The sequence below is a fragment of the Oryza brachyantha genome, chromosome 3, assembly GCF_000231095.2.
Source record: "Oryza brachyantha chromosome 3, ObraRS2, whole genome shotgun sequence".
Taxonomy (NCBI): Eukaryota; Viridiplantae; Streptophyta; class Magnoliopsida; order Poales; family Poaceae; genus Oryza; species Oryza brachyantha.
Window position 1 is genome coordinate 14,661,096 of NC_023165.2, and position 25,539 is coordinate 14,686,634.

Here is a 25,539-nt window from a genome sequence, read left to right on the forward strand (position 1 = left end):
TAGTATTATGTAGTTTAGAACAATATTAGTGAGGGTTGGGCCTGCTGCATACTGGTTTAGCACTAACTAGTGGCTGGTTTAATAATATTACTTAATTGTTCAATTGTTTTGCTTTTGCTAAAGTAATTGTTTTCTAAATGTTGTTTTGTGCAAAAGTTACCCCTAGCCTTTATTTCGTTTGTACACCACTATGCGTTTATTCAATGTGGCTTTTTTTAGTATAGTGGTTGTACTCATTGATTTTTCCTCCCCTTTCCCACAAGTCAAAGTTATGTCCAGCAATGAGTTGTTTGAAGATTAGGTGAGTTGCTACACTCAAGTGTTGCCTGTGGAGCTGTGCTGCTGTTGTGCTTCTCTAAAATAGCTACGTAAGATTTTCTTTTTCCGCTGCATTATTAAGACTTTGTTTATTTACTTAATTAAGACGATGAATTTGTACTAAATTATCATAGTGTATACTCGGGATGGTCCTAGATCAAGATTCAATGCATGGTATTGTTCAGAAATTGGAGTAAATTCTTGGTGTGACAGTCAACATGCTTAAGGATTTGCAATGTGACTTGCCTTGCGACTCTAGAACGGCTTGGTTACCACCTAGCGGTAGACCGAACCTTGGGTTTCGCTAAAATCTAAAGCAATCAATTAAAAACACTCAAAATGGTACAAAAAATAGGAAAAAAACTATTTTTAACGGATTCTTGACAAAGTTATTGATCCACTACGTTTTGAATGGGCTTAAACGGATTACAGATTAATTAGTTATGAATTTTAGAAGTTTTTTTCTTCGCTAAGCCTGAAAACAAATTAACAACTTTTTAACGACAATCCGAACGAAACAGTAAAACCAATTGGAAAACATAACCTTACCCTAACAAACAATAGACTCATTAACGACTCCCGTACGAATATTGATTCGCACGACAACACATTAACATCTTGAGCAAGATAGAATTGGAACCCGAACGGAACACGGGTTCACGCCACAGAACATAAATGTGCATGAATCATAGATTCGCATAGCGAAACCAAACTGAAACATGAGTCGTAAAACAAACGGCAAAACCACGATAGGAAAAGTGACGGGGATTAACAACTCACTAAACAACTTAACGAATAACCAATTTGCGCATACGGAACCAGGACTTCGCACTGCAAATATGGTGACCTGTTAACAACACGCTCTAGGGTTAGCGGCAACGTTCTGTGAAAGTGGGGTTCACACGGCGACAACGCAAGGAGGCGGTGGCACGGCAGTGCGATGGCTCAGCTAGGGTTGTGGCTAGGTGGTGCAACGCGGCGGGAGAGCTTGGCTAGCGATGGCAGCGATCGACCAACGGCAGTAGCGGCAGCTGGTGGTGGCTAGAGCTTGTGGTGGCGCTAGGAGAGAGGGAAGGGTGGCACATGAGGAGAGGGGTGGCTAGGGCTTCTTTTATATGGGATAGATTAGGAATCCTAACTGAAAAATGCAACCATCCCCTATACGAAAGGAAGGTTAGAGATAAAAAGAAACTCAACTCATAAGGCCCATGTGGAAAAAAGGAAACGTACGGGCCGGTAAAGGAAAGGAGGGGAAGAGAAGGGGAGATTGCAAGGACAAGGGAGGACTCGACCACGCCTGCAAGGAGGAGGGGGCAACAGCTGGCCGGCCTAGGCTAGGCCCCGGGCCCGTGAAATGCGCCTTCAGCCCACAGAAAGAAAAAAAACCCTAAAGCTAAAGGGAAAATGAAAAGGATGGTTGCTGATTTTAATTAAACTTTGAAGAACTTTTATTCGTCAAAACTTTAATTCATTTTCTCTAAAATTTCAACTATGCATCATGTTAATCGATTTCGACACGACAAAGCGTATTCACGGTCTTTAGGACGAATTAATTAAATTGCTTAATTAACTCTTTGACTTAACAATACGATTTCTTTAGTTCCTTTTTAGATTTTGATTTCTTTTACTAGGAAAAACTCGCGATGTTACAAATAATGTCATATGACAAATTAGAAAACCAGTTTGATTCTAAAATACCATGTGGTTCACTTAAAAACTGGTTGGTTCATTGTTTTTTTACCGGTTCGATTGCAAGACTAGTCTTTGAGTGAAACCGAACCATCAAAGTTGTTGGTTCCGGTTTTTTCTGGTTTAACTGCTGGGCCGGTCCCTTTTTTTTTATTTTTTTTATTTTAACTATGGGGAGGCCTGTTGGTCAACTATAGTCGCGACCTTCTCCTTGTCGTCCTCGGACCTACCCTCCTGTCCCCGTTAAGTAGCTTCTGGCATTGTGGCAGTACTGATAGCTGAAAGAGTGAGGTTTCAGATAAAACGTGTTCATATAATTAGCAAGAGGATCACAAACTTGATTGTCTAATCTGTCCCCGTGTGTTTCATTCAAGTACACAGCAAGAGCAGTTTTGACGTTGTTTTCTCAAGCCAATATGACACTTCTCTTTTTCTTATGCTTACAGGTTAAAATTTATTCCTTTACCATAAATTTAGAGTTAATTTTAACGTTTTTTCATCATAGATTATTTTTTTAAGTCTTGGCTTTTAAATTGTTACGTACACGTATATAAAAGTTTTAATCATAAATTAGTTTTTTTTAAAAATATTCTTATCTGCCTTTTTCATTAAAAAGAAAAAAAGATGACCACCTGAGTTTCGAAATGGCAAAGAATCTAGTAGTTACTATCTGGCATAACTACACTGGGCAAATAAATTTTAGATTTTACCTGGAAATCGCGAGACGAATCTTTTGAGTCTAATTAATTTGTCATTAGCACATGTTGGTTACTGTAGCACTTATGGCTTGCTACGGCTAATCATGTCCTAATTAGACTCAAAAGATTCGTCTCACTATTTTCTCCATAATTGTGTAATTAATTTTAATATTTATATATATTTAATGCTTTATTTAGATGTTCAAAAATTAATTTTAATATTTATATATATTTAATGCTTTATTTAGATGTCTAAAAATTCGATGTTAATGTTTTTGGGAAAAAATTTTGAGAACTAAACAGCCCCTTAGCTGAGAAGTGCCACCAGCGATGATGATGTAGCAGTAGCAAATTTCGAAGTTGTTAGAATAAATATGGGGACAATCTTGGAGAGCAGACTTTAGATTTTCTTCGATGCTCCCAATCCAAGATTTTTGGAATTTTAGGCACATCTTGGAAATGCTATTAGAAGCCAAAAACACGTGTTATTTTAGTTGGTCTAAAAGTCAAATGTCAAGCTGGACGACAAAAAAAAACCTCCTCCAAAGTAATTGTAAAAACGAACAGGTCCAGACTTGGGCGGTTGCATCGATCACATTTACTCAAAGAACCTTTTCTGAACGTCGAAATAGAATGCAGCGCTCATATCCATCAGGTCTGCAGTCTAGCTCGCGCTTGTTTTATACTTGCATTAGAGGCTTAGAGCACTACATTTTCCTTCCAGTTCCAGATGAAAAACGAATCCAAATATTACTCCAGCCTCCAGCTATGCTAATACAAGAGACTAACTATTATCCGTCTTAAAGTGGCCCTAATGTCTACTCTTTCAGCTTAACCATATACTGATCAGATTCGCAGGAATCCTAATTTTCATCTGGGATCAGAAAAAGAGCCAATGTTCTTTGCAATTCACATAAGACAACTGCTATATTTCTAAATGGTCCTGGGTTGATGTAGTGTCAAGGTAATTCCTAAGCATCCTTTGATCCATGATCATGTTTGGAATCTGCACAGGAATTGACTACAGATCAGTACCAGACCACAGGAATTGCTCAGAAGAAAATGTGAAAGCATCCGTGTGATACCTTTTCACCAAAGAATATCTTTGAGTTATTGGCAATCGATTCAATGAACCTCAGCTCAAGATACTCAGGTGTAAGTTTCAGCCTGTTGGCCTCTGCTTCCCTCGTGATCCTAGATGGGGAAGACAAAGCACGGTCAGATGATATGAATTGTGGGTGAGCGAGGACAAGCAGAGAATTTTAAGGATAATGTTAGCCATGCCTATAATAGTTTGCATCTGTAAGAGCTTTCTCTCGGGCAAGGAACATCTCATTATCAATCTGTTGCTGCCTTTTGGAGCTGTCCTTTTCCATGAGCTTCTGCTCCATGAGGATCTTGCTCACCTGTGCATTCTTCTCTGCTTCAGATAGTGCGATCTTCTTCTGTGTTTCAGCTTCCTTCTCTGCAACCTTTTGCTTCTCAATGGCAATCAACGCCTATGGACAGAAGATAACATAAAATTACAGAATACATGTACTCAAGTCAAAGGTTGAGATACAAAAAAAATCACTTTTGCTATTGATCAAAAGTTTGATTTTTTATTTTTCTGTCAAACATGCGTGCAATGTATGGGGCTGAGGGGAGAGCGTGTATTGGCCTTTTGACTTGCGTGCACGCCTTTAGACTATCATCTAACATCAGTGACCGGATTTGATAGATAGAATTAAAATTTACAAACAATTGATCACTAGGCGGACCCCAAAAAAATATAGTGTTTTCTGCAAGTATGTGGTATGTATTTTTATCCTACAGATGTGTTTGAACCCTCAAACTCACTAATGTCTACTGCATTGCTACCTGTATTAAATATATGACTATCATGATTTGCAGAAAGCTCTATGATTTCATGAAACGTCACTTAACATTACAAAGCATGAGATAAGGACCAAAAGTTGAATATTGAGAAATGCTACATGGTATGTGCATGTCCAGTCCCTTTTATTTATTTATTTTAAAAAAAGATTTCAGGAATCAGCTTCTGAAGCTAGCAACCTTCATTTATGCGACAATTCGATTTAATTTTAACTGCCCAATTGCACATGCACCATGACCAATTAAAGCAATTTGTTCAATTTTCAGGTTTCCTTCAATACCATTTCTTCCTATTGAAAAACCCTAATTGCAAAGTGTATGTATTCTAAGACACAGCATCCCAAGTTATGTGCCTTCTACCGTTAAATCTGTATGTACATCTGTACAAAGTGCTCACTGCAATACTGCAGTATAAACTGGCCAGAAATGTAAAAGGCACATAAAGCATATGATTTGACCACATGAAGTGTATACCTTTGTACGCTCCTCCTCCATAAGTTCAAAATTTCTCCTAATAGTACCAGGTATGTTCGGCTTTGTAACACGAACACTGATGATCTCAATTCCAGGAGCATAGCGTGTACAGTCTCTTTGAATAGCTTCTTTCATTGTTTCATCAATCTAGAATTTTGGTAAAAAGATGGGCCAGTAACACAGGTATAAGGCCCCAGATGTTGGAAAACTCAATACAAAAAAGGAAAAAAGCAGAACCATTCACTAAAACTCTATACAAAAAAGGAAAAAAGCAGAACCATTCACTAACCTGATCAAACATGTCAATGTAAACTTGCTGCAAACTGTGGGCACTACAGAACTGGTTTATCTCATGATGGATTTTGTCATAGATCCATGTCTTGTCATAATGCACACCATAATTGAGTAGGGTTTCGTGCACAAACTCTTTGCGGAGGCGGTTAACAACCTGAAAGCAAACAATTAACTCAGCAGCTCAAATAGAGGGAAATCAATTTCAGAAATCAGAACTGTAACAGATAATGTTCTAAAATGGTGACCAGTATTCATTAAATTACCTATTAGCCAATGTACAGTCTATCGTTTCAACGATGTGACCTAACTGATTATCATATGGTCATAGGTTGGAGCACCTGTTGCTAGTGTGTGGTTTACAATTCAAGTTTTTACAACATCGGTAAAAAATCAGAGTATTCTTATACCTCAATCTTATCAAAGCTGATCATGACACCACCTTTTGTTCCACAAGGAATATCTCTGACCTGGTTTAGAACGAGGCATGAGTTATGATTACATATCAACCAAAAGCTAATCTAATATAATATAACAATGACTTAACCTTTGAACTGGGCAGTTCACATTCTAAATAAGCAGCAATCCAAAGAAATAGATACAACAATTTATATATGAACTACTCTAAAAATTTGGCGGAAACATATCCGCACAAAACGAAGGTGGAAAGGTAGATCCACTTGCCTGGTCTGTTTGAAGTGTAACCTGTATTGGCTCAAATTGGGTTATCCAAGGCAGCTTCAGATGAAAACCTAGTAGCAGAGTTTCAAATTAGTGAAGAGAGATTCAAACAAAGAAGGGGAGAAAGGAAAAAAGCAATTAGACAGACACCTGGTGGAGTGATTGTTTCCAAAAGAGCACCTCCTCTCCAGTATACCCCAACATGTCCTTCAGGAACTTGATGTAGAATGCTTGATGGTGCCGAAAATGAAATCTGCAAATGTACCAATTGAAGAGCTAATCAACAAAAGAGTTTAACAGTATTGATCATACTAGAGATAACATATCCAATGTGCAGATAGAGCTTTTTTCTAAGATCTGGTTTTTCTGGGTTGCTACATCAACCAATATACTTAGGACATAGTGAGCACTAGGACTAGTTATAACTAATTAGGACAGTGAGCACTAGGACTAATTAATTTCCTATGTGGGCAACACAAATCACCCAACCAAGCAATCATATAAATGAAATTAACATTATCAACCAAAAGTAACTGTTTGGAAAATTAGTAAAAGGTCATAATTGCGATTATTTTAAGGTGTTTTATTGATGTCAATCGCAAGTATGGTATTTGGGTAGTGAAGAATTGTTTCAAACTCCACTATATCCAACAGGAAAAAAGGAATGCTAACTAAAATTGACATGTTCCCCTCATCATCTCTTCTCTTAATAGTTGGAGGTAACAAAATCACATGTAACATAGTTTCATCTATCTTACTACTCTAAAAAGCACAGTCGTCAATCCTCCCTTTCCCCTCGCATGTAGTTCTCACCCCGACAAAACCGAAAATTTGCGCTCCCACCATAAGAAAGTCGAAAATCTGAATGACCACAATAAAATTGAAAAAAAAAATCAACTGCTTCCCCACACACAGTCCACCACGTTCACAAGAAAATCAGAACAAACAAAAACTTTGTTTTTTCTTGATCTATCCATTGGGTCAATTCCCAATGGAGCCATAAGCAATCAATAGCGTATTATAACTTAGTGTCCTATTGCAAAGCACGGGTAACTTACTAGTAGACCAAAAGCTATGGCCCCAAATCATCTTCATATTCTTCTCTACTAAGGTCTGCCGTACACATTTGATCTTAATATTGTCCCTTTTTATTTCCGCTATAGGACCGAATAGTGTTTAAGTCGCAAAATTCCCTTCATTTCATAATATTTATCAATTGGCTAAAGACTAAAGACGCATCAAAACCATGAAATGTTGATGCAGAAATCAGCGTACTACTTCTATTAATTGGCATGGTACAAGAACAACTATTCAACAAGTTTTGTCCATTAGAAATGGGAATGTAGCAATAAGTACATGCCGATTTCGTCAATTAGCACATTTTGTAAAATGATACATCCCAAGTAAATGGACAACTAGAGTGGTGCACATTGTGAAATGACACATCTTGACTCTTGAGTAAATGGATGAATAGAATGGCAAGTTCGTATATGTGTTTTATCTGCTCAACAAATGATAGGGTTCTTTGTTCATCCTATCAAATCAAACTGTTCATAAATCCAAGCCAGCCACTTACTTAATAATTCCTTGTTATTACATACTAACCCCATCTTTTCCTTTCACCAAAAAAAAGGAACGTCTGAACCTTATTCTATTGACTATTTGCCCTTGTTTGTATGAAAAATTAAGGTAAAGAGAGTTGATCTCGTTTACCATGTTTTTTTCTTATACTTTATAATGTCAGCATTTATAATTCAGAACCGTTTTGTGACAATTTTAAACTACAGTAAAAACATTATTATGTTGAATTACATTAATTCTTATGTGCAATTTAACCATAGGACCATCATTACTTACACTTGTGACTATTTATTATTTTATAGGAAAATTGGGCCAATTGTAATTAACAACAACATAGTGAAAGAATGTCTTTATTTTTACAATATTTGCCTGACATGGTTGGTTAAATTTCATAACAATCGTCCAGATGTAGGATGCTAAACCAAAAAATGTCTACATATTGAGAGAAGTTCTTTGCTTGCTAGAATAGGCTTAATGCACTGCAATCTATGAATCGTTGAATCTATATTTTCATAAAGCATTTGAAAATGGATAGAAAATAAAATTCTTAGATATGTACATGGAAACAGGATGGTTCAGCAGCGTCAATGTTAGTAGCTGATGGGCCTTTATTTTTATCTTTGGTTCATAAGCCCGCTACTAATAATTTAGTTGTCACAACAGATAAAATGGTAAAATGGAGCAAGTTGTGCCACCTACAGGAGGAAGATCACAATGGGATAGAGGAGTAAAAATAACAGTTTCCCATGAAAGAATAGAGAAATATGCTATGCTTAACAGAAGATGATGCAAGGTTCAGATGTTCAATAGATAGGACCCTATAGTCAGTAGTTCCAAATAACAGTATGAGAATACCGTAGCAGGGCCTATAAAAATCTGTTGAAGGCGAAACAGAATTTGTTGTTCTGCTAACATGGTAGCATTAACTAACTTAATATTTTGACATATTTGTTGCCAGGAGAGAGCATTCATAAGATACAATTAGGGCATGTGGTACGTAACAAGTAATAAATATACCAAATTAACAGACGCAGGCATCACCTCATAATTAGCCAATGAATTGGCAGTGTAGCAAACCTAAAACCCCAATAAGCCAACAAGCAAGAGCCTACCCTACCATGTATTCATCCACAACTTCCCCACGGCAGGGGATCGAGCACGCACGCGGGACAGACAAAGCACCACGACACCCACCGATCCGCCGGTTAGGCAAGCAACGCATCCATCTATCCGCGGCCGATGAGAGTTACGATAGCAAGAGAAGGAGAGGGTGGGGGCGGGGGGAGGAGCGGGGAGGAGAGGTCACCAGCAAGAAGCAGATGGCGACGAAGGCGACGACGCCGAATGCGACGGGGTCAGCGCCGGGCGGGGGCGGCTGGCGGCCCCGCGGCGTCTGGTGCTGCGACAGCGACGGGGACGGCGAGATCGGCGGCGCGGCGCGGTGGACCGACGGCGAGTCGACGCTGCCGTCTGACATGGCCGGGAACGGGGGAAGGAGAGAGCGGTTTGGGGAAGGAAGAAGAAGAATCCACCCTCCTCCGTCTACACGGCAGCTTCTGCGCTGCTTCCCTGCCAAGGTCTCCTCCTGCCCAGGCTTCACTGCCAAAGACTCAGGTGCTGTTTAGGTCCCAAAAATTCATATCGAATATTTGGACATCTAAATAAATCATTAAATATATATAAATATTAAAATTAATTACACAGTTATGAAAAAAATAGCGAGATCAATCTTTTAAGTCTAATTAGGACGTGATTAGCCATAAGTGCTACAACAACCAACATGTGCTAATGACGGATTAATTAGACTCAAAAGTTTCGTCTAGCGGTTTCCAAATGGAATCTGAAATTATTTATAATTAGATTAAGTTTAGTACTTTAAATGTGTGTTTAAAGTTTTGATGTGATGTTTTTGCAAAAAAATTTTGCAAACTAAACAACCCCTCAACTTAATGTTCTTCCTGTTTTAGTTTTGTAAGCTAAAATTTGAATTTAAAATTTTAAATATAAAATTAATTTTAAGTTTGTACATAGTAGTTAAATTTTCAGTCTTTGATTTGATTCTAGAGCGCGACACTAAGAGCACATATAAAGGCTTTACCTATAAATTATTCAATAATTTGTTTCATTTATACCTTTAATATAAACCTAAAGTTAGGCTGTCGATCTTAAATGGAAAAAAAAACGAAAGTTTAGCACCAAATGCTTTTGGTTGTTTTGGGTTTTGAACTTAATTTTTAGGAGCTGTTATTATTTTGAAAAATGGAAGAACATGGCATATGGATATCAGGATTCATGAAGAAAATTGTATATGGCATCTGTCATTCCCACGTCTACAAAGATTTCACTTATCTATGGTCACGCGTCCACGTGAATCTTAGAGCTGAGGCTACAACCAGAAGAGAAAATTTTGGGCACTTGAGCTAAAGGTATAAGATGGGTGCTAGACACTGGCAATCGAGAAGTGAGGTATTTCCAGACTACGAAGGACAGAGATCTTACATAATTTTCTTCCCAGGATTTAGGCCCATCATTGTCAGGAGTTAGCTTGGCAACCTAAATTGGCAATTTGTAAGTTGAGTCAAATTGTAAAATAGTAGTGTTAGGCCATGTTTCTTTCAGCTTAGGATTATTATAATCCAGATTATTAGGAGTAAGCTGAAAGAAAAAGATAATTTATTAAAATAGTTTATTATAATCTGATAAGCTCATTTAGGTGAGCTTTTTCTAGCTGAGTGAAAAAATACCCACCATACCACCCTACTCCCTCTTTAGACTTACAAACCTCTAATAACTTACAGTTTATTCTACTACAAATTATAACAATCTAGCTTATAATAATTTGACTCAATAATCTAGATTATAATAATCTTAAGCTGAAAGAAACAGGGCCTTAGTACTTACTGCTCAGTAAACAACAGTATATTACTAAATATCGTACTACTCAGTAAACAACAGTATATTACTAAATATCGTACTCCATTTCTTTTACAGAACATCATTGATTTTTAGATTTATGTTTAACCATTTGTCTTATTCAAAAAATTATATAATTATTAATATTTTTTATTATTATATGAACTTTAAGTGTGACTTAAATTTTATATATTTGGATAAAATTTTTTGAATAAGATAAACGGTCGAACATAGATCCAAAAGTCAAATGATATAATATATAAAATGGAGGGAGTACGAAATAACACAAGTTGAAGTTATATAATTGAGTTAAAATTTGTCTTATTTATGTTGCACATATGTTTCTTTTCAAAATTTATGGCCCTAAATTCCTGTAGACGACTCTGATGGCTATATACGTGGACACCACTAACAATTTTTTTGGCATGATTGTGTAGAGACCAGCAACAAATATTATGCTGTTTGATCAGCGAACTTTTTAATGCATCTAATTTCTGATGCATGCTTGATCGCTGTGGCCATATGCATGTTGTAGCGGTGCCTATGGGTTTGGCGCGCTACCGGACCATATAGGAGTATATGGATTATTGTTTGGCTTTTCCAAACAAAAAATAATTTGTTAATAAAATTTTTATATACGTATCTTAGCGATCTAAAAGTCAATATTAGAAACTAAACTTCGATGAAAAAACTCAAAATCATCTAATTTTAATGTTAAAAATTTAAATTTTAGCTTATAAGAATAAACATAAACGAAAAAAAGACGAAGGGTAGGTGCTCCAAGCGATGGTGCTGGTGCTTTGTATTTGCATTCATCCTCATCTTTTCATTCTTATTTATACTTATAGGCTAAAATTTAACCTTAAATTCGAAGTTAATTTTAGAGTTTTTAATCTTAGTTTATTTTACAGACTTTACTTTTATATTGCTTAAAATACATATATAAAATTTTTTATTCATAAATTAATTTTTATTTGCAAGATTTTTTTACTTAAAAAGCAAAACAATCACCCCTGTTAGCCCTTCAAAATGAGTATGCAAAACCTTGCGGAAAAATGTATATTTCTTCAAAAGAAAAAACACCCAAGTCCAGGATAAGGACATGTGGGCTTCAAAGTTTGAACATGTTAGTGTGCTCGCACGTGTCCATCTAGGCTTACCGTTCGGTGCAAAAACAGCAAGTACCCGGCAACCCTTTCAAGTCCAAAGGAAATTTAAGTTATTGAAAATTTAGTATTGGTTTTCTACTTTTCAACGTAATAACCGTGCTTACCGTTAATGGTAGCCACCATAGAGGTGAAAGAAAATAAATTTCACGATGACGATGGTGCGCTAGTGTAGTGTGTGAAAAGTCCAAGCTTGTGACACTGCATTTTATCTTCAGAGAAAACGAGAATGATGATTATTCAAAATTTTCTTAAGCTACAATATTTTTAGATGATCTTTTGTTTCATATTATGAGTGTTGAGTATTGAGATCCTGGTATCGAGAGGACATAGGGTCGTTTGGCACCATGTGTATTCGCAAATATGCATATAGAGAGAAAACATGATATATTGAGGTTTATATTGGTTTAAGCCCACGAAGTGGGTAATAGTCAATAATCCAGCCAAGTTTGTATAGGACAGGATAGTCATGTTCATACCAAAAGCAGAATACCTTCTATCCTCATAGTTGGACACACATATACTAAGCTACCTTCCGTATTATATTATATATACGGGTGTTCCCGGTGTCTGTTTACATAATTGTACGGTATGTCATATCTAATACTCTCATAATAGGGTTGGTCAAATCTCTCCATAGGTGATTCCTGACTGTGCATAGTCAAAGTGTTTGAGCATCTCTAACAGGCTGTCTAAATTTTCACTCTCCAATTACTTATTTGGCAAGTTAGCAAAAAAAAAACCCTATTCATATTTTATATGTGCTCCAACCGCCTATCCAAGTACGATTTTCATTACGAGTCTGTGGGACTCATATGTCAGTCTCTCACTCCTCTTCACCTCTCATTGAACTTACTCCCTAACCAACCACTACCTCCATCCTCCGTCCAATTCTACACTACCCATCGCTAGAAAACAATGTCAGAAGAGCAAAGCAGTAGAAGGGAATATCGGTGAGATGTGAGGTAGTGATATGGGTGGAAGCTTGATTGGGCAGAACCGACATCGCCATTGTTGTCCCCCTCCCAATATCCTCCCTACCTCTAGCTTGACCTTGACTAATGACAGACACGGTCCTGGTGACGGATGGACCTAGCGACACCACCTCCTTGTCTCCTTGCTTCTCATCGACGCCATCGCCCCTCATCTCCCCTAGCCTTAAGCCAGGGGCAGATCTAGAAGAATGTATGAGTGGAGGCTGAATCTTTCTTCTTCAGCTTTTAAAAAGAACTTTAGCTACTCTTTCTATAAAGCTATGGCAGAAAATTTAGTGGAGGCTTAGGGGGGTTTCCACGATATTAGAACCATTAGTGGGGGCTAGAGACCACCTAGTCCCAATGGCAGATCCGTCGCTGCCTCTAGCTAAACCTTGACCAGTGATAGGCGTGGACCCAAAACATGGACCCAATTATACCATCGTCGCTCCCTATCTCACTTGTCACTTGTCATTGCTATTCACAGAGAAAAGAGAGACAAAGGGTGGATAGAAAATAGAGATAGAGGAAAAGAAACGATGGTGTGATCCACGGATAACCCACTTGCCAAACCAAGGTGCATTCGGCCAATCGGATGGAGAGATAGGTTGAGTGAATTTTTTAGCTAGCATTGTCAAATTTTGGTTTGAAGAGTCATTTGAAGAGTTTATTGGAGATGCTCAATAAACAATGCTTTGTGAAAGATAAAGGTGAGACATAAAAGTACAACAAGACAAAATATGATATGCCAGTAAATACTAGCCCATGACCTAAAACTGAGAGTTACATCGCAATTTGTGACAAGTTCCTTAATTCTTTAACAAAACTAATTTTCTTTTGAATTGAATTTTCAAACATGGATGTTATAAAATATATTTTTAATATAAAATTTTATTATTAACATTTTAGAATCTGCATTATGATCCTTTATAGTTGATTAAAATTCACAGGACTTTTGAAGGAAAAATATGTAGTGTGCCACACTAAGATCTTGTTCGGTTTGCAAAAACATCACATCGAATTTTGGACACACATTTAAAGTATTAAACGTTGTCTAATTACAAAACAAATTTTAGATTCCGTCTTGAAACCACGAGATGAATCTTTTGAGTCTAATTAATTCATCATTAGCACATATTGGTTACTGTAGCATTTATGGATAATCATGTACTAATTAGGCTCAAAAGATTCGTCTTACTTATTGATTTTAATGTTCATGTATATTTAATGCTTCATTTGGAGATCTAAAAATTTGATGTGATGTTTTTGTGAAAAATTTTTACGATTTCTCCTATAACTGTGTTATTGGTTTTAATGTTCATGTATATTTAATGCTTCATTTAAATATCCAAAAATTTGATGTGATGTTTTTGTGAAAAGTTTTTAGGAACTACACACGGCCTAACTGGCCATAAGCCACTAACACTATTTCCTGACAGAATGAATCCAACGATCTGATTATCTGAAAGTACCATGTTGGTGTATTCATGCTCTGAACTTGTGGGCTAGCCCACTAGATACAAATATCCATTTTCTCTTCGAAACCCTCATTGCTGGGGCTAAAGCCCAAATGAAACAAGATCCTTCCGAGATGGTTCGATTTTCGTTTGGTCCGTTGCATTTGCATTTCGAGGCCTGGGCCACCTGGCTTGATTATCTTTCTTTTTTCTTTTTTGGTCTTTTCGTTTACACAAGCTGGAGTTCCTCCTATTTCTATTTTTCTTTTCTTTAACCCCTTTCAACCCTGGTATCCTGGACAATTACTTGTTGCGACAATCTAATCGCTTTTACAAATTAACAGCATTCATTTCATTAAAAAAATCGATTACACGCATTATTAAGTTTCTGAACAATGACAAAAAGAGGAACCACGTTTATTTAAAAAAGCAATTGGAAGGGGTCAACAACACAGTAAAAAAGAACCGGACGGGAGGTTCTAGGTCCGATCCACGGCTCCACCACCACCAATATGGTTGCTGAAACTTAAGCCGGGTGAAGCTGCATCTCTGTAACATAAAAATTTCTAGCGGTACAGATGTTAATAAACCTAGATACGTTTATAAATTATATAATTGATTAATATATAAATATAGATAAGAACAGTTTTACGATATAAAGAAAGTTATTATCTACGTATCACATGCAGACAGCTCGGGGGCAAACCGAACAACGAAGGGCACCGGGTTTGTTTGTTTTTTTTTTTTCAACCATTGGCCTAGACCTTTTGTTTTACTCTGGTCTGCTCTAAGCACATAATCCATTTCCAACTCAAATGTTTAAAAGAGTGCATATGTAATGAAAAATATCCACATTATCCTTCCACATATGAAATAAAGAAGTAAAAATTTCTTACATGCCCCTGGAAATTTGCTCAATCCTTTACGTACCTCTGAATTTTACCTCATCTCTTATATACCCCTGAGTTTTTATTTTGATTCCCTCTATATCATTTTCGTTAGTTGACCATTAGTTGACCGTTAAATATTTTTAAAATGACTATATTACCCCTCTTATACATATGTGCTACCTACTAACTTATACTAAAATAAAAGGGATATAAGCATTTAATGCTAAACTTAAAAAATAACACTTATTTAAAAATATATTTTTTAAAAATATACGATTAAATCCACACATTAATTTTAAATATGTTTTTTTAGTTTGTGATGAAATAATTTCATCCCCTTTATTTTTCAGAATGATTTTTTTCATTGCATATTCGTTGAAAAAGTAATATTCAAATTTGATGAGAAGCTTGATTTTTTATAATAAATATTTTTAAATTGTTAATGAAATTATGCTTTATTTTTTAAAAAATATTTAGTGATTTATGGTTTATTGTTATTCACAACCCAAATAATTTACATATCGAACATTTTTAGCTTTTAGCAATATACTAGGGATACTAAAGTCATTTTTATAATAATTAACGGTCAACTAACGAATAGACATGTAAGGGATCTAAACAAAAACTTAGAGGTATAAAAAAGATCAAGCAAATCTCAAAGATACAGAAGGGATTGGAGGAAATTATAGGACATACGGGAATTGGCCCAATGAAGAACTACATCGATCGCCTCCCTCTAGCTACTTCCAGTATGTTGCTCTCCAATTAATTTTGCATCAACGGTACGTTTTGAACCCCACAAATTAACATGCACGCAGGCCAAATATACATGCCAGTAGTACATATGCACATGGCACCAACGCAATGCAATGCAAGCGATCCAAGAAAAAAAAAAAGGGGTACTTCGATGCACCAATGGATGTGTTAAAGCACCCCAACTCCTATGAATGATAGGGCGCCGGTCGAGATTAGGTAGCATGCGAATGGGACAACGGATTAGTAATTAGCACCTTATGATTAGCGACTAAACAACACCGATCGAACAGGCTAGGCAGCTTCGTCCCAATATATCGATCCACTGATTACCAATCTGTTAGGCGCCGCCACCGACATTATATCCGATGACTCGTCAGGCGGCGTGTTTGGCTATGTATCTCCTCCGAATTTTAACCTTCGTCGACGTGGTTAGCTTTTTTTATCACACTGATCATTTATCTTATTAAAAAATATGCAAATATGCAAAAATCTAAGCTATAATTAATATTCAAAACTAAATCAAATCAAAACAAAGTAAATAATAATTACACTAGCTTTTTTAATAAGACAAATAATAAAAAATCTACCGATGCCATCTATTAAAATGTGAGGGAGTGTCTGCCTTTCGATTACTCTGCTCAGCGCAAAAGGCAAGCAATAATGCTATCTGCACGTATGGTTTTTTTTATACACGTTTGACCTTTTATTTTACTCAAAAAATTCACATGACTAGTTACTCACTAATACTCTCTCTGTTTTTTTGACACCATTAACTTTTTGATTTTTTCGTCTTATTTAAAAATTTTGTCCACGTATACAAAATTATAAATCATACTTAAAGTTAATTTAGTAATAAATCAAATCATAATAAAATAATTAATAATTTTATAATTTTATAAATAAGACAAATGATCCAACATGATAAAAAGTCAACGATGTCGAAAAAGACAGAGGGAGTATTTTCTATTGGTTCTGTGTCACCCCCGTATCCGTCATTTTGCATAGGAGCTAGTGTTGGCGCCGGCGACAAATCAAGCGCCAGCTCTTCGATCTGATCATAGTTTTTGCTTAGGATTATTGTGCTTGCTGTAACGGTTTTTTGAGTGTATCCCCTAATGCCATTGGAAAAATAATGAGCAGTGCCCTCCACAGTGGCTGGACTATGAAGCATAGAAAAAGCCAGCGGACCAGAAGCCGATGAAAGAATGAAACTTGCAGGGGACCATGCACCTTGGTGCCTATTGGCCTCTCAGACAAAACTGAGCTGCGTAACTGATCAAGTGGTAGTAAGCTGATATGGGCTAGCCCTAACAGGGTGTTTGGATACACCTAACTTTTTTAAGTACCTATCACATTGAATATTTGGACATTAATTAAAAGTATTAAATATGGACTATTAATAAAACCCACCCCATACTCTGGACTATTTCGCAAGACGAATCTATTGAGCCTAATTAGTCCATGATTAGCGAATGTGATGCTACAGTAAACATTTACTAATCGTGGCTCTAACTTGTCTATAGTCAACTTAATAGCCAATTCATACAATAGCATAAACTGCACAACTAATATCCAGTCCCACCTGTCATACACACATGTGTCTTGGAGTCCGTGTTGCAGCTGACTACAAATTAGTAGCCCGTTGCCCTTCTCTCTCCTCTCTTATTTTCTTAAAATATGCTTACAGTCAGCTTGTAGCTTGCTATTGTACCTGCTCTAAGTGACGCAGTAAGTCAGTCTAAGTACGGTTTTATCTGGGCTTCAATCTCATTAATGATATATCGTATAAGCAAAAATAATGATGTGGCAAAAAAATTATGGAGAGATGAGCTGAGTCTTATGGGGGACGAATCTTGGTGGACATAGTTAACTAGACTATGGTTGCGTTCGGCAGCATGATAAGATATCTAACTCTCCTCGTATTCCACGTGCACATTTTCTGAACTATTAGTAGTTTGGAAAGCATGTGCGTAAAAAACGAGATAAGTTGAATAACTTATCCTCGGTGCCAAAAAGGGCCATAGCGCTAACGAAAACAACACGATAAAACCATATACTGGAAATGACCTAATAGTCACACTTTGTTTAAGTTAATAATGTAGGTAATGTAAATTTTACTGCTGTTGTCTAACGTGCCAACTTTTTCTCTCACAGCAACATCGTCACTGAAATGATTTTCACCATCAAATTTGACACTATTTCAACTACAGTTTTTTTTTTGGAACAACAGAACTACAAATTTTTATTTTTAAGGAACATTATATTACTCTTAAGGAGATTAGTAACGTGCGAGATGGTAGGCTCCAATAATACGAGCAGAGCATGATACAACTTCTTGCCAATACCATCATCTACATCTACTCACCCTCATCATCCACATGACAAAAAAGGCAAACCGAGAGAGGACAGCGAAACACTAGAGCTGTGATGTGCCACACTACCAAATCGGCACCGCTAAATCGAGACAAATCGCCCAGGCCTTTTCGGCGCCCACCGGCTACGTTACTCGCCGCTAAATGCCCACGGCCACGGCCACGGCCACGGCCGGCGGCGGATGATCAGAGGACCCATACTGTATCATGTGGCTGGTGGGGTCCAAGTCCTTAGAAATGTTTTCTAATGAATTCTCTCTCTCACTTAATCACAGTACCCTCTCAAAGTCAATAATAAAAAGCAACTTTATTTCTAAGAATTAAATCTGGTACGAAAATATAATTATTCCTAATACTAATACAATATCACGTATTGCATCTATCACTTCTCATTCTAAAATTGTTTTCATTTTATCCTCAGCTACCCTCTCACTCTCATTAACATATCATTTATTATGGGGATAATATAGTCTTTTATTTACATCTTAGTCTATTATAAATAATCTAGAAATGTTATTCCCACCGTTCTACACATTATAAGACTAGTAACATTATAAGACTTACTAGTCTTGTCTATATTTATTTGCGTGTTAATATATCTAGACACACGTACATTCATACATACGTAAATAAATCTAAGTAAACCTAATATTTTTAGGACAGATACAGTACCTCATACTATTAGAAGGTATTTTAGTAATATAGAGCGGATACTAGCTGTTGGTTCACTAGTGTAGTGTAATACAGGGTACCATAGTTCGAAAAAAAACCACCAGGCATGTAAAAACTTGTCAAGGGCTAGCTAGAGCGCTAATTAGTTACTACCAAGTCATTAAATAACCAACCGATGAGGAATATAGTCAAGGATATGAAAGCTGATAGAAATATTCCTGTCACCGTGTTCTGTCACTCTGCTCAACTCTGGTGTCAAGCTGCCAATTAAAGCTCTTGGAGTTCTAATTATGACCAATAAAACGATAGGGCAAGGAAACCAATTAGGGCCGCATTCGTCCCTCCCTCTAAGATAACTTATCACCTATATTTTCCACACGTGTTTTTCAAACTGCTAAATGATGTATTTTTTAAAAAAATTTATAGAAAAGTTGTTTTAAAAAATCATATTAATTTATTTTATATCTTTTTAATAATTAATAATTAATTAATCATGTACTAATCTAGTACTAGTACTATGTTTTCCACGCCAAGGTAAGTTAACTTATCTCCACTCAGATGAACGCGGCCTAAGGCATGTTTAAAGGTAGAGCCTATTATCGACTCTTATCTGATGTACGTCAGCAATAAGAACCTATTTTATAATGATACGTACAAAGGTAGAGTCAGATATGGTTTCTTCATTAATGCAACAAAATATTTTTTAATACACTAGCTTCCTTTTTATCCACTCTCATGCAAAAATATTTTCTTTAATAAATGATAAAAGTCGACTCTAAACCATTATCATGCATGATAACGGCTTTTCTCTCCCATTTCCTCTCTTTTCTTCACATCATCAAATTATAAGCACTTTTGTATGCGCTCTTATACTGGTTGCTTGACCACCCCACATTAGCACATGAAAGGTTCCCACCAACAACAGCTGCAGATCATGTGCATGATTTTGTTGGGAATATAATTGGCACAGACAAGCATTCACCACCGTCCACGATACAAGAATAAAAGCATCACACCCTGATAGGGACCCAAGATCGTTCCAACATCATCTTCATACTACCAATCCTAAATCAAAGTTCTCTCTCCCATAAAGAAAACAAAAATCGTAATTTAAAGCCAGCAGGTATATCTTCCTCTAGATTTGCAAAGACTTTGTAAAAAAGGAAGCTACCAACCATCAGCAGAAAATTATTAAAAAAAACAACAACAAGAAATACAAGAGACTGCCATCCTACCAACCAAACCATGCACCAGCAGCTAGCCTGTATGAACCACAGAAAGGTAGTACCAAAAAGTTATACCATCACACCATCATCCCACAACACTAAGCAACAAGAACAGCAGCAGCAATGCAATCCCTAGTGCTAGTGGGCAGATGGAATTTGGATTCTCTCCAACCAATCAAACTTTGCAAATACTTTTTTCCCCTTTTGGTAGATCAGACAACTATATATACTGAAAAACAGTTAAAAAATAATAATACAGGAGTTTGATCTACTGCTGTGTTTCTTCTACCATGGCAAGGACTAGCAGAGATCACTTCATGGCAATGCCAAGAACGAGAAGAGGACGGCGAGGAAGATTGCCAGGTCAGCCCTCGGGAGCAAGCCGGCCGCCGCGCCGTCGAAGTTGCCGGTGCCCGGCGGGCTTAGGGTACTCCCCATCCCGGTGGTGCCATTGGTGCCGGTGACGGTGCCGGTGCCGACTCCAGGGCTGAAGGTGCCGGTCGTCGTCGTAGTGCCAGTTGTCCCAGCAGCACTGCAATGAACACAGGGGAACGAAGAACTTGAGAATTCAGATCATATGCTCCTGTTTCGAGGTACACTGAAGAAGAGAATGCAGTCAAGGGGACATAATTCAGTCAAAGAAACTGCTGATGACACGATTTGTTAACATGCTAATCAAGTGAAAAAAAAATCTGAATTCAGCTGGCCAAGACTGGAAAGAATTATACTTTGGAAGAAAGCCTGACATTTCATTATTACAAGTGCAAAGTTGGAGTACATTTCTAATGCTGATCCGGCTCATCGTTCTGTCAGTTGTGTCCTTTTTGCTTCCTTCAAACATGACGCACATCCGAGAGAGGGTGTCTAACCTTTTTGTTAAGACCAAAACAGTAATCATCCTCCAGCAAAATAATACCGTTTCTCTACTTTCTGTGACTAATTATGATAAAAGTAGGAGACGCATTGTCAGGTATTTCAGATCGGTTGGATAAAAGCTGGGCTGTGTAGAAAGTCTATGTTTATAATAGTTTAGGGCTAACTCCGGTGTATTTTACTGGTAGTATAATTTAATCTATTCCGTTGATCTATTTTTATCGGACGACTGTGATTAAATTATACTACCAACAATATTAGGTGTCGTAGAAATTTAAAAGGGTAATATTATCCTTTTTATTGTGATATTTATTACATAAAGAAATAAAATTACAAAATACTGCTAATCAAGTAATTAATAAAATAAAAAATACTATTTTTTTTAGTGGTAGACCGTAGAGTTGCCCAATAGTTTAACATAGAGAAAGCGTGCTAGCTCTGCGTTTCAAATCGGTCGAGAAAAGGAAAATAGAAAGGAGGCCAGATTCTTCAAGGCAAAGAAAGAGTTTACATCATCACTTCAGTCCAGGCAGACATGGCAACAAACTTGACAGTAAATCTTTGTGGTAATTAGTGTGAGGTTGGGTTATCACATCAAGTTGATCTAGACTAATCGACCGAGTTAATAAATGTTGCATCTCGCTATTAGTTTACTGTTGTCGGTGGACCATGATCAATAAACAGTTGTCAAACTGCTGATTCAGCAGGTGTACTACATTTGACTATTTTTTTTTTCAGAATAACTGACTGTATTCCGTGCTAGCTAATTTGCAAACTAAAATGGTACAATAAATCATCACGTTACCTGGCACTGGAAGGGAAAGTGCATCCTGAAAAACCTGCAAGAAGAGAGCAACATGAGAGACATGAACAAGACGATAAACTGATTGAACCAACTCTCTCTCAGAATACTTATCAAATTTCACAATACACTGAAAAATTCAGAATATAGCTTGATTGCTAAAGAAAAAATCTTTTCAACTTGGGAGTCGTCGAGACGCGCAGAATTAATGGAAGGAAGATGAAGAAAGGAGGGGAGGACGCACTGGGGTCGGAGGAGGAGAGGGTGGCGGCGCCGTCGAAGTCGCAGGTGGCGCCGGAGGCCCTGAACTTCTGGAAGTAGCTGTTGGCGGCCCAGGAGCAGTGGGCGGCGACGGTGTTGGGGTTGTAGCAGCCGCCGCTGGAGAGGATGGACGTGCAGTCCGCGCCCTGCCCGCACGAGTAGTCGATCGCCTTCTGCAGCACCGCCGTCGGCTGGTCCGACCGGCACACGCAGAAATCTGCCACACATCATTCAAAATAAGAGAATTCTTCAGTTTCTTTAGAAAGTAGGATAGGTAGGAGCAATAATCTCAAGAACAGAGATGCGTTCTCTACAACAAACATAAGAAGAGAGAGAGAGAGAGAGAACGAGCTGTAGAGCGAGGCGAATTAAGCACCTGAAGCTGCGAGCGTGGAGGAGAGGAGGAGCACCGCCGCCACCAGAACCGCCGCCGCCGCCGCCGATTCCATCACCGCTGGTCGAATGAGCACTCGGCGAAGAAGCAAGATGACGGTCACCGCACCACCTCACCGTGGGAGGGAGGGAAGGAGAGGGCGGTGGTTCAGTTGGTTGGATGGAGTCGCGCGCGGGTTTGCGTGCGTGCTGTGTACCGTAGCGTAGGCTGCGTAGCTGGTGTAATGCGCTCGAGGGCCGCACGGCAGCACCCGCAACCACCCACTGACCCACCGGAAATGTAGGCGTCTGAGCTGAGCTCCCTACACTGTACTTCCGCTCCACTCCGTCTCCGCTCGGTGGTGCGTGCTGGCGGCCGGGTACGTAGAAAAAGACAGGGAGAAGCTGAGTGCAGGCTGCGTGTTCGTTCGATCTCGTCGTTCTGACAGGGCTTGTGGTGTTTTTACTAATGCTTGTTTGTTTCTTGTGTGCTCACTGCTCAGTTCAACGGTCGGGTCGGAACCATCACATGCACCGTGCCTGCATCTCACCTTCCTCTCCGTTTCGATCTCCACCTTTTTCTTTTTTTCTTTTTTTCCTTTTGAGATTCTCCTTTTTCTAGCCGAGGTGGTCAATTTTTGCCTTAATAAGTTAAACGGGTTATTAACAATTTAAAAATAATTAGTGAATAAAACTTTAACATACATGTTTTATTATAACAATAAAAAATAAATATTGAAAATAAACTAAAATAAAAAACCCTAAAATCAGTTCCATACTTACCTTTAAAATTTCAAAATTTAGCCAATAAACATAAGAGAATGTGAAAAGATAAGAGGCAGTGGCTTGCAAATATATAGATCATCTCAAATATTCTCTACAAATTACAATACAGCACGTACGCTCATATACAATTATCCCAAAATTTCTGCTACCAAGTCCCAATGGGCCACCCAGTCAGACGAGACTGGGCTTATTCAGTGCACCCCAGCCCAAACAAGGGAAGATACGCACTCCAGCACAGGAGCTACCTTACATAAAAGGAAAAAGTCTACTTAAGGTCCCTCAACTTAACATCGAGTTTGTTTCAAGTCCCTTAACCGCAAAACCAGAAATGTGTTCACCTAAACTTGCATAAACCGTTCAAAAAAGATCTCTAGGCAGTATTGACACAATCTTTGAGTGGTTTTGCTGAGTTGGCATACGATAAGTCCCACATGTCAGTTTTTTTTCTCTTTTCTTCTTTTCATTTTCACTTCTCTCCCGTGCTCTCATCTCTCTCTCTTCCTCGTCCTCTTCTCACCCTGGTTGGGGCGGGAGTGGTGGCACACTGGAGGCGGCGGTCGGGCGGGCTGGCGGCGGAGCCGGACGCCGGCGACAACGGCCAAGGTGGCGGCGGCTTGTGGCGGAGCCGGGCGAGCAGGGGCGATTGAGCAGCGGCCGGTGGGCGACGGCGGTGTGCAGCGGCCTGTCCAGGCGGCTCACGTCGGGGGCGTCTCTGCCGTCGTACGAGCGGCTTTGAGCTGTCGTCCTTTCCGTGGTTCGCGGCCCCGCTCCCGGAGGCAATCATTTGCGCTAGCTACATCGACGACGACGGTGAGAGCCGGCCGGTCAACGATGTGCGTGCAGCCACCGAAGCTGGATGCGATCGATCGCTTTTGCATGCACATCTGGAGGCTTGGGGCGCGGGTGGTGGCGGACGAATAGTTTTGGTTGACACACCAGTGGCGCACATACGCACACAAGAATAGAACTGCACAGATAGTTTTGGTTGGCACACTAGCTAGCCTCCCTGCGGCTGTTGCCTAGTTTTCATTTATATATAGAGATAAGATTACACCCAGCCAATCACTTAGTTGAAAGTAAAGCTAATTACCATACAAGTAAACTAATCACAATATCGCATACTTCGCTGATAGCCACGGCAAACGAGTCTTACGTCACATCTCGCCAGCATGAACAACACGTACATGCCATGCGAGATTCCACTACTCGGGACCTATTCTTTTGGCATGAAATCACATCGTTGTCTTTGATCAGGATTGAAGAACTTCTTGCACTTTGCCATGTACTGACTTGGCCTCACCACGGTGACTGAAGCTACATGCAAGCTAATAGAAAACAAAATGTTGAGCACGGGACTTAATCCAACACACGTCATATCAGAGATGGTTTGCCATGGCCGCGATGAGCGAATACTTGCCCGATCCAGGTCGAGCGCGATCGTGTTGAATGCGGACGGGTGGCAGAACGACACCGACGACTAGGTCGCGGCGCCACGCGGGGACGCCATGTTCGCGTGCAGCCACCGCGCCCGCGACGAGGCATCGACGCGTCGTTGCCTCACCCACATCAGAGACTGCGACGGAACGCAGCAGAGACTCCCCCGACGCCGCCTGGATGGGCCGCCTGGCGTTGCTCGATTGCCCCCGCTCGCCCGGCTCCGCCACAAGCCGCCGCCACCTTGGCCATCGTCGCCGCCGTCCGGCTCCGCCGCCAGCCCGCCCGACCACCGCCTCCAGTGTGCTGCCACTCCCGCCCCAGCCAAGGTGAGAAGAGGAGGAAGAGAGAGAGAGACGAGAGCACGTGAGAGAAGTGAAAAAGGAAAGAAGGATAGCGTAAAAAACAAAAAAAAACTGACATGTGGGATCCATTGTACACCATGTTAGTAAAACCGGTCAAAAATTAAGTCAATATTGCTGAGTATCTTTTTTGAACGGTTTATGCAAGTTTAGGGGTACATATTTCTGGTTTTACGGTTAAGGGACATGAAACATGTAGGATCGAACAAGATCAAACAAACCTAACAAGGGGTGAATGGTAGGAAAAACAAAACCCAAAAATCTTTCACGGAATAAAGGATTACCTCTGTCGAAGAAATTGACGAAGGCTTGCTAGCTTGATCGCGTTGCTCCTGTGTCGCCGCTACCCTGATCGCGCCGCTCATGTGCCGCCGAACAGATCATCGAATCGCGCCACTCCTATGACGTCGATCGGATCGTCGGAATCCAAAAAATCACCAGTAGATGAAAGCCGAAAACGTTGATTGAATGATCTTGACTTTATTGCATCAACTGGTATTTACAAAGTGCACCAATAGCACTCCTATCAAAATCGTCGATCTAGAATCAACAACTAAATCTCACAAAAAGCACACCGGAGGCATACCCCTCGGTCTCTATTTATATCGAAAAGTCT

At 39.0% G+C, this 25,539-nt stretch overlaps 2 protein-coding genes across 2 annotated transcripts; both read right to left on the reverse strand.

Moving 5' to 3' along the window:
* Window positions 1-3,363: 3,363 nt before the first annotated feature.
* Window positions 3,364-9,199, reverse strand: LOC102720509 (erlin-2-B). The gene is made up of 9 exons (XM_040521542.1): window positions 8,914-9,199; window positions 6,177-6,279; window positions 6,030-6,097; window positions 5,756-5,815; window positions 5,344-5,502; window positions 5,055-5,201; window positions 3,990-4,204; window positions 3,791-3,899; window positions 3,364-3,711 (listed from the first exon to the last, which is right to left on the reverse strand). The coding sequence occupies exons 1-9, from the start codon at window positions 9,082-9,084 to the stop codon at window positions 3,631-3,633; spliced, it is 1,113 nt and encodes a 370-aa protein (XP_040377476.1). The 5' UTR covers window positions 9,085-9,199; the 3' UTR covers window positions 3,364-3,630.
* A 10,537-nt stretch (window positions 9,200-19,736) lies between these two features.
* Window positions 19,737-22,672, reverse strand: LOC102699760 (PLASMODESMATA CALLOSE-BINDING PROTEIN 3). Its single transcript, XM_006650139.3, has 4 exons — window positions 22,346-22,672; window positions 21,953-22,186; window positions 21,712-21,745; window positions 19,737-20,565 (listed from the first exon to the last, which is right to left on the reverse strand). Exons 1-4 carry the CDS (start codon window positions 22,416-22,418, stop codon window positions 20,349-20,351), a joined length of 558 nt encoding a protein of 185 aa, XP_006650202.2. The 5' UTR covers window positions 22,419-22,672; the 3' UTR covers window positions 19,737-20,348.
* Between the last annotated feature and the right edge of the window lie 2,867 nt (window positions 22,673-25,539).

Coding starts and splice junctions, on each gene's coding strand:
- LOC102720509 (XM_040521542.1), bottom strand. CDS start 9,084: ATGTCAGACGGCAGCGTCGACTCGCCGTCGGTCCACCGCGCCGCGCCG. Junction 6,098..6,176: donor GGAAACAATCACTCCACCAG/GTGTCTGTCTAA, acceptor CTCTGCTACTAG/GTTTTCATCTGAAGCTGCCT. Junction 4,205..5,054: donor TGGAGGAGGAGCGTACAAAG/GTATACACTTCA, acceptor TTCTGTCCATAG/GCGTTGATTGCCATTGAGAA.
- LOC102699760 (XM_006650139.3), bottom strand. CDS start 22,418: ATGGAATCGGCGGCGGCGGCGGCGGTTCTGGTGGCGGCGGTGCTCCTC. Junction 22,187..22,345: donor CTCCACGCTCGCAGCTTCAG/GTGCTTAATTCG, acceptor GATGTGTGGCAG/ATTTCTGCGTGTGCCGGTCG. Junction 20,566..21,711: donor ACTTTCCCTTCCAGTGCCAG/GTAACGTGATGA, acceptor TGTTCATTGCAG/TGCTGCTGGGACAACTGGCA.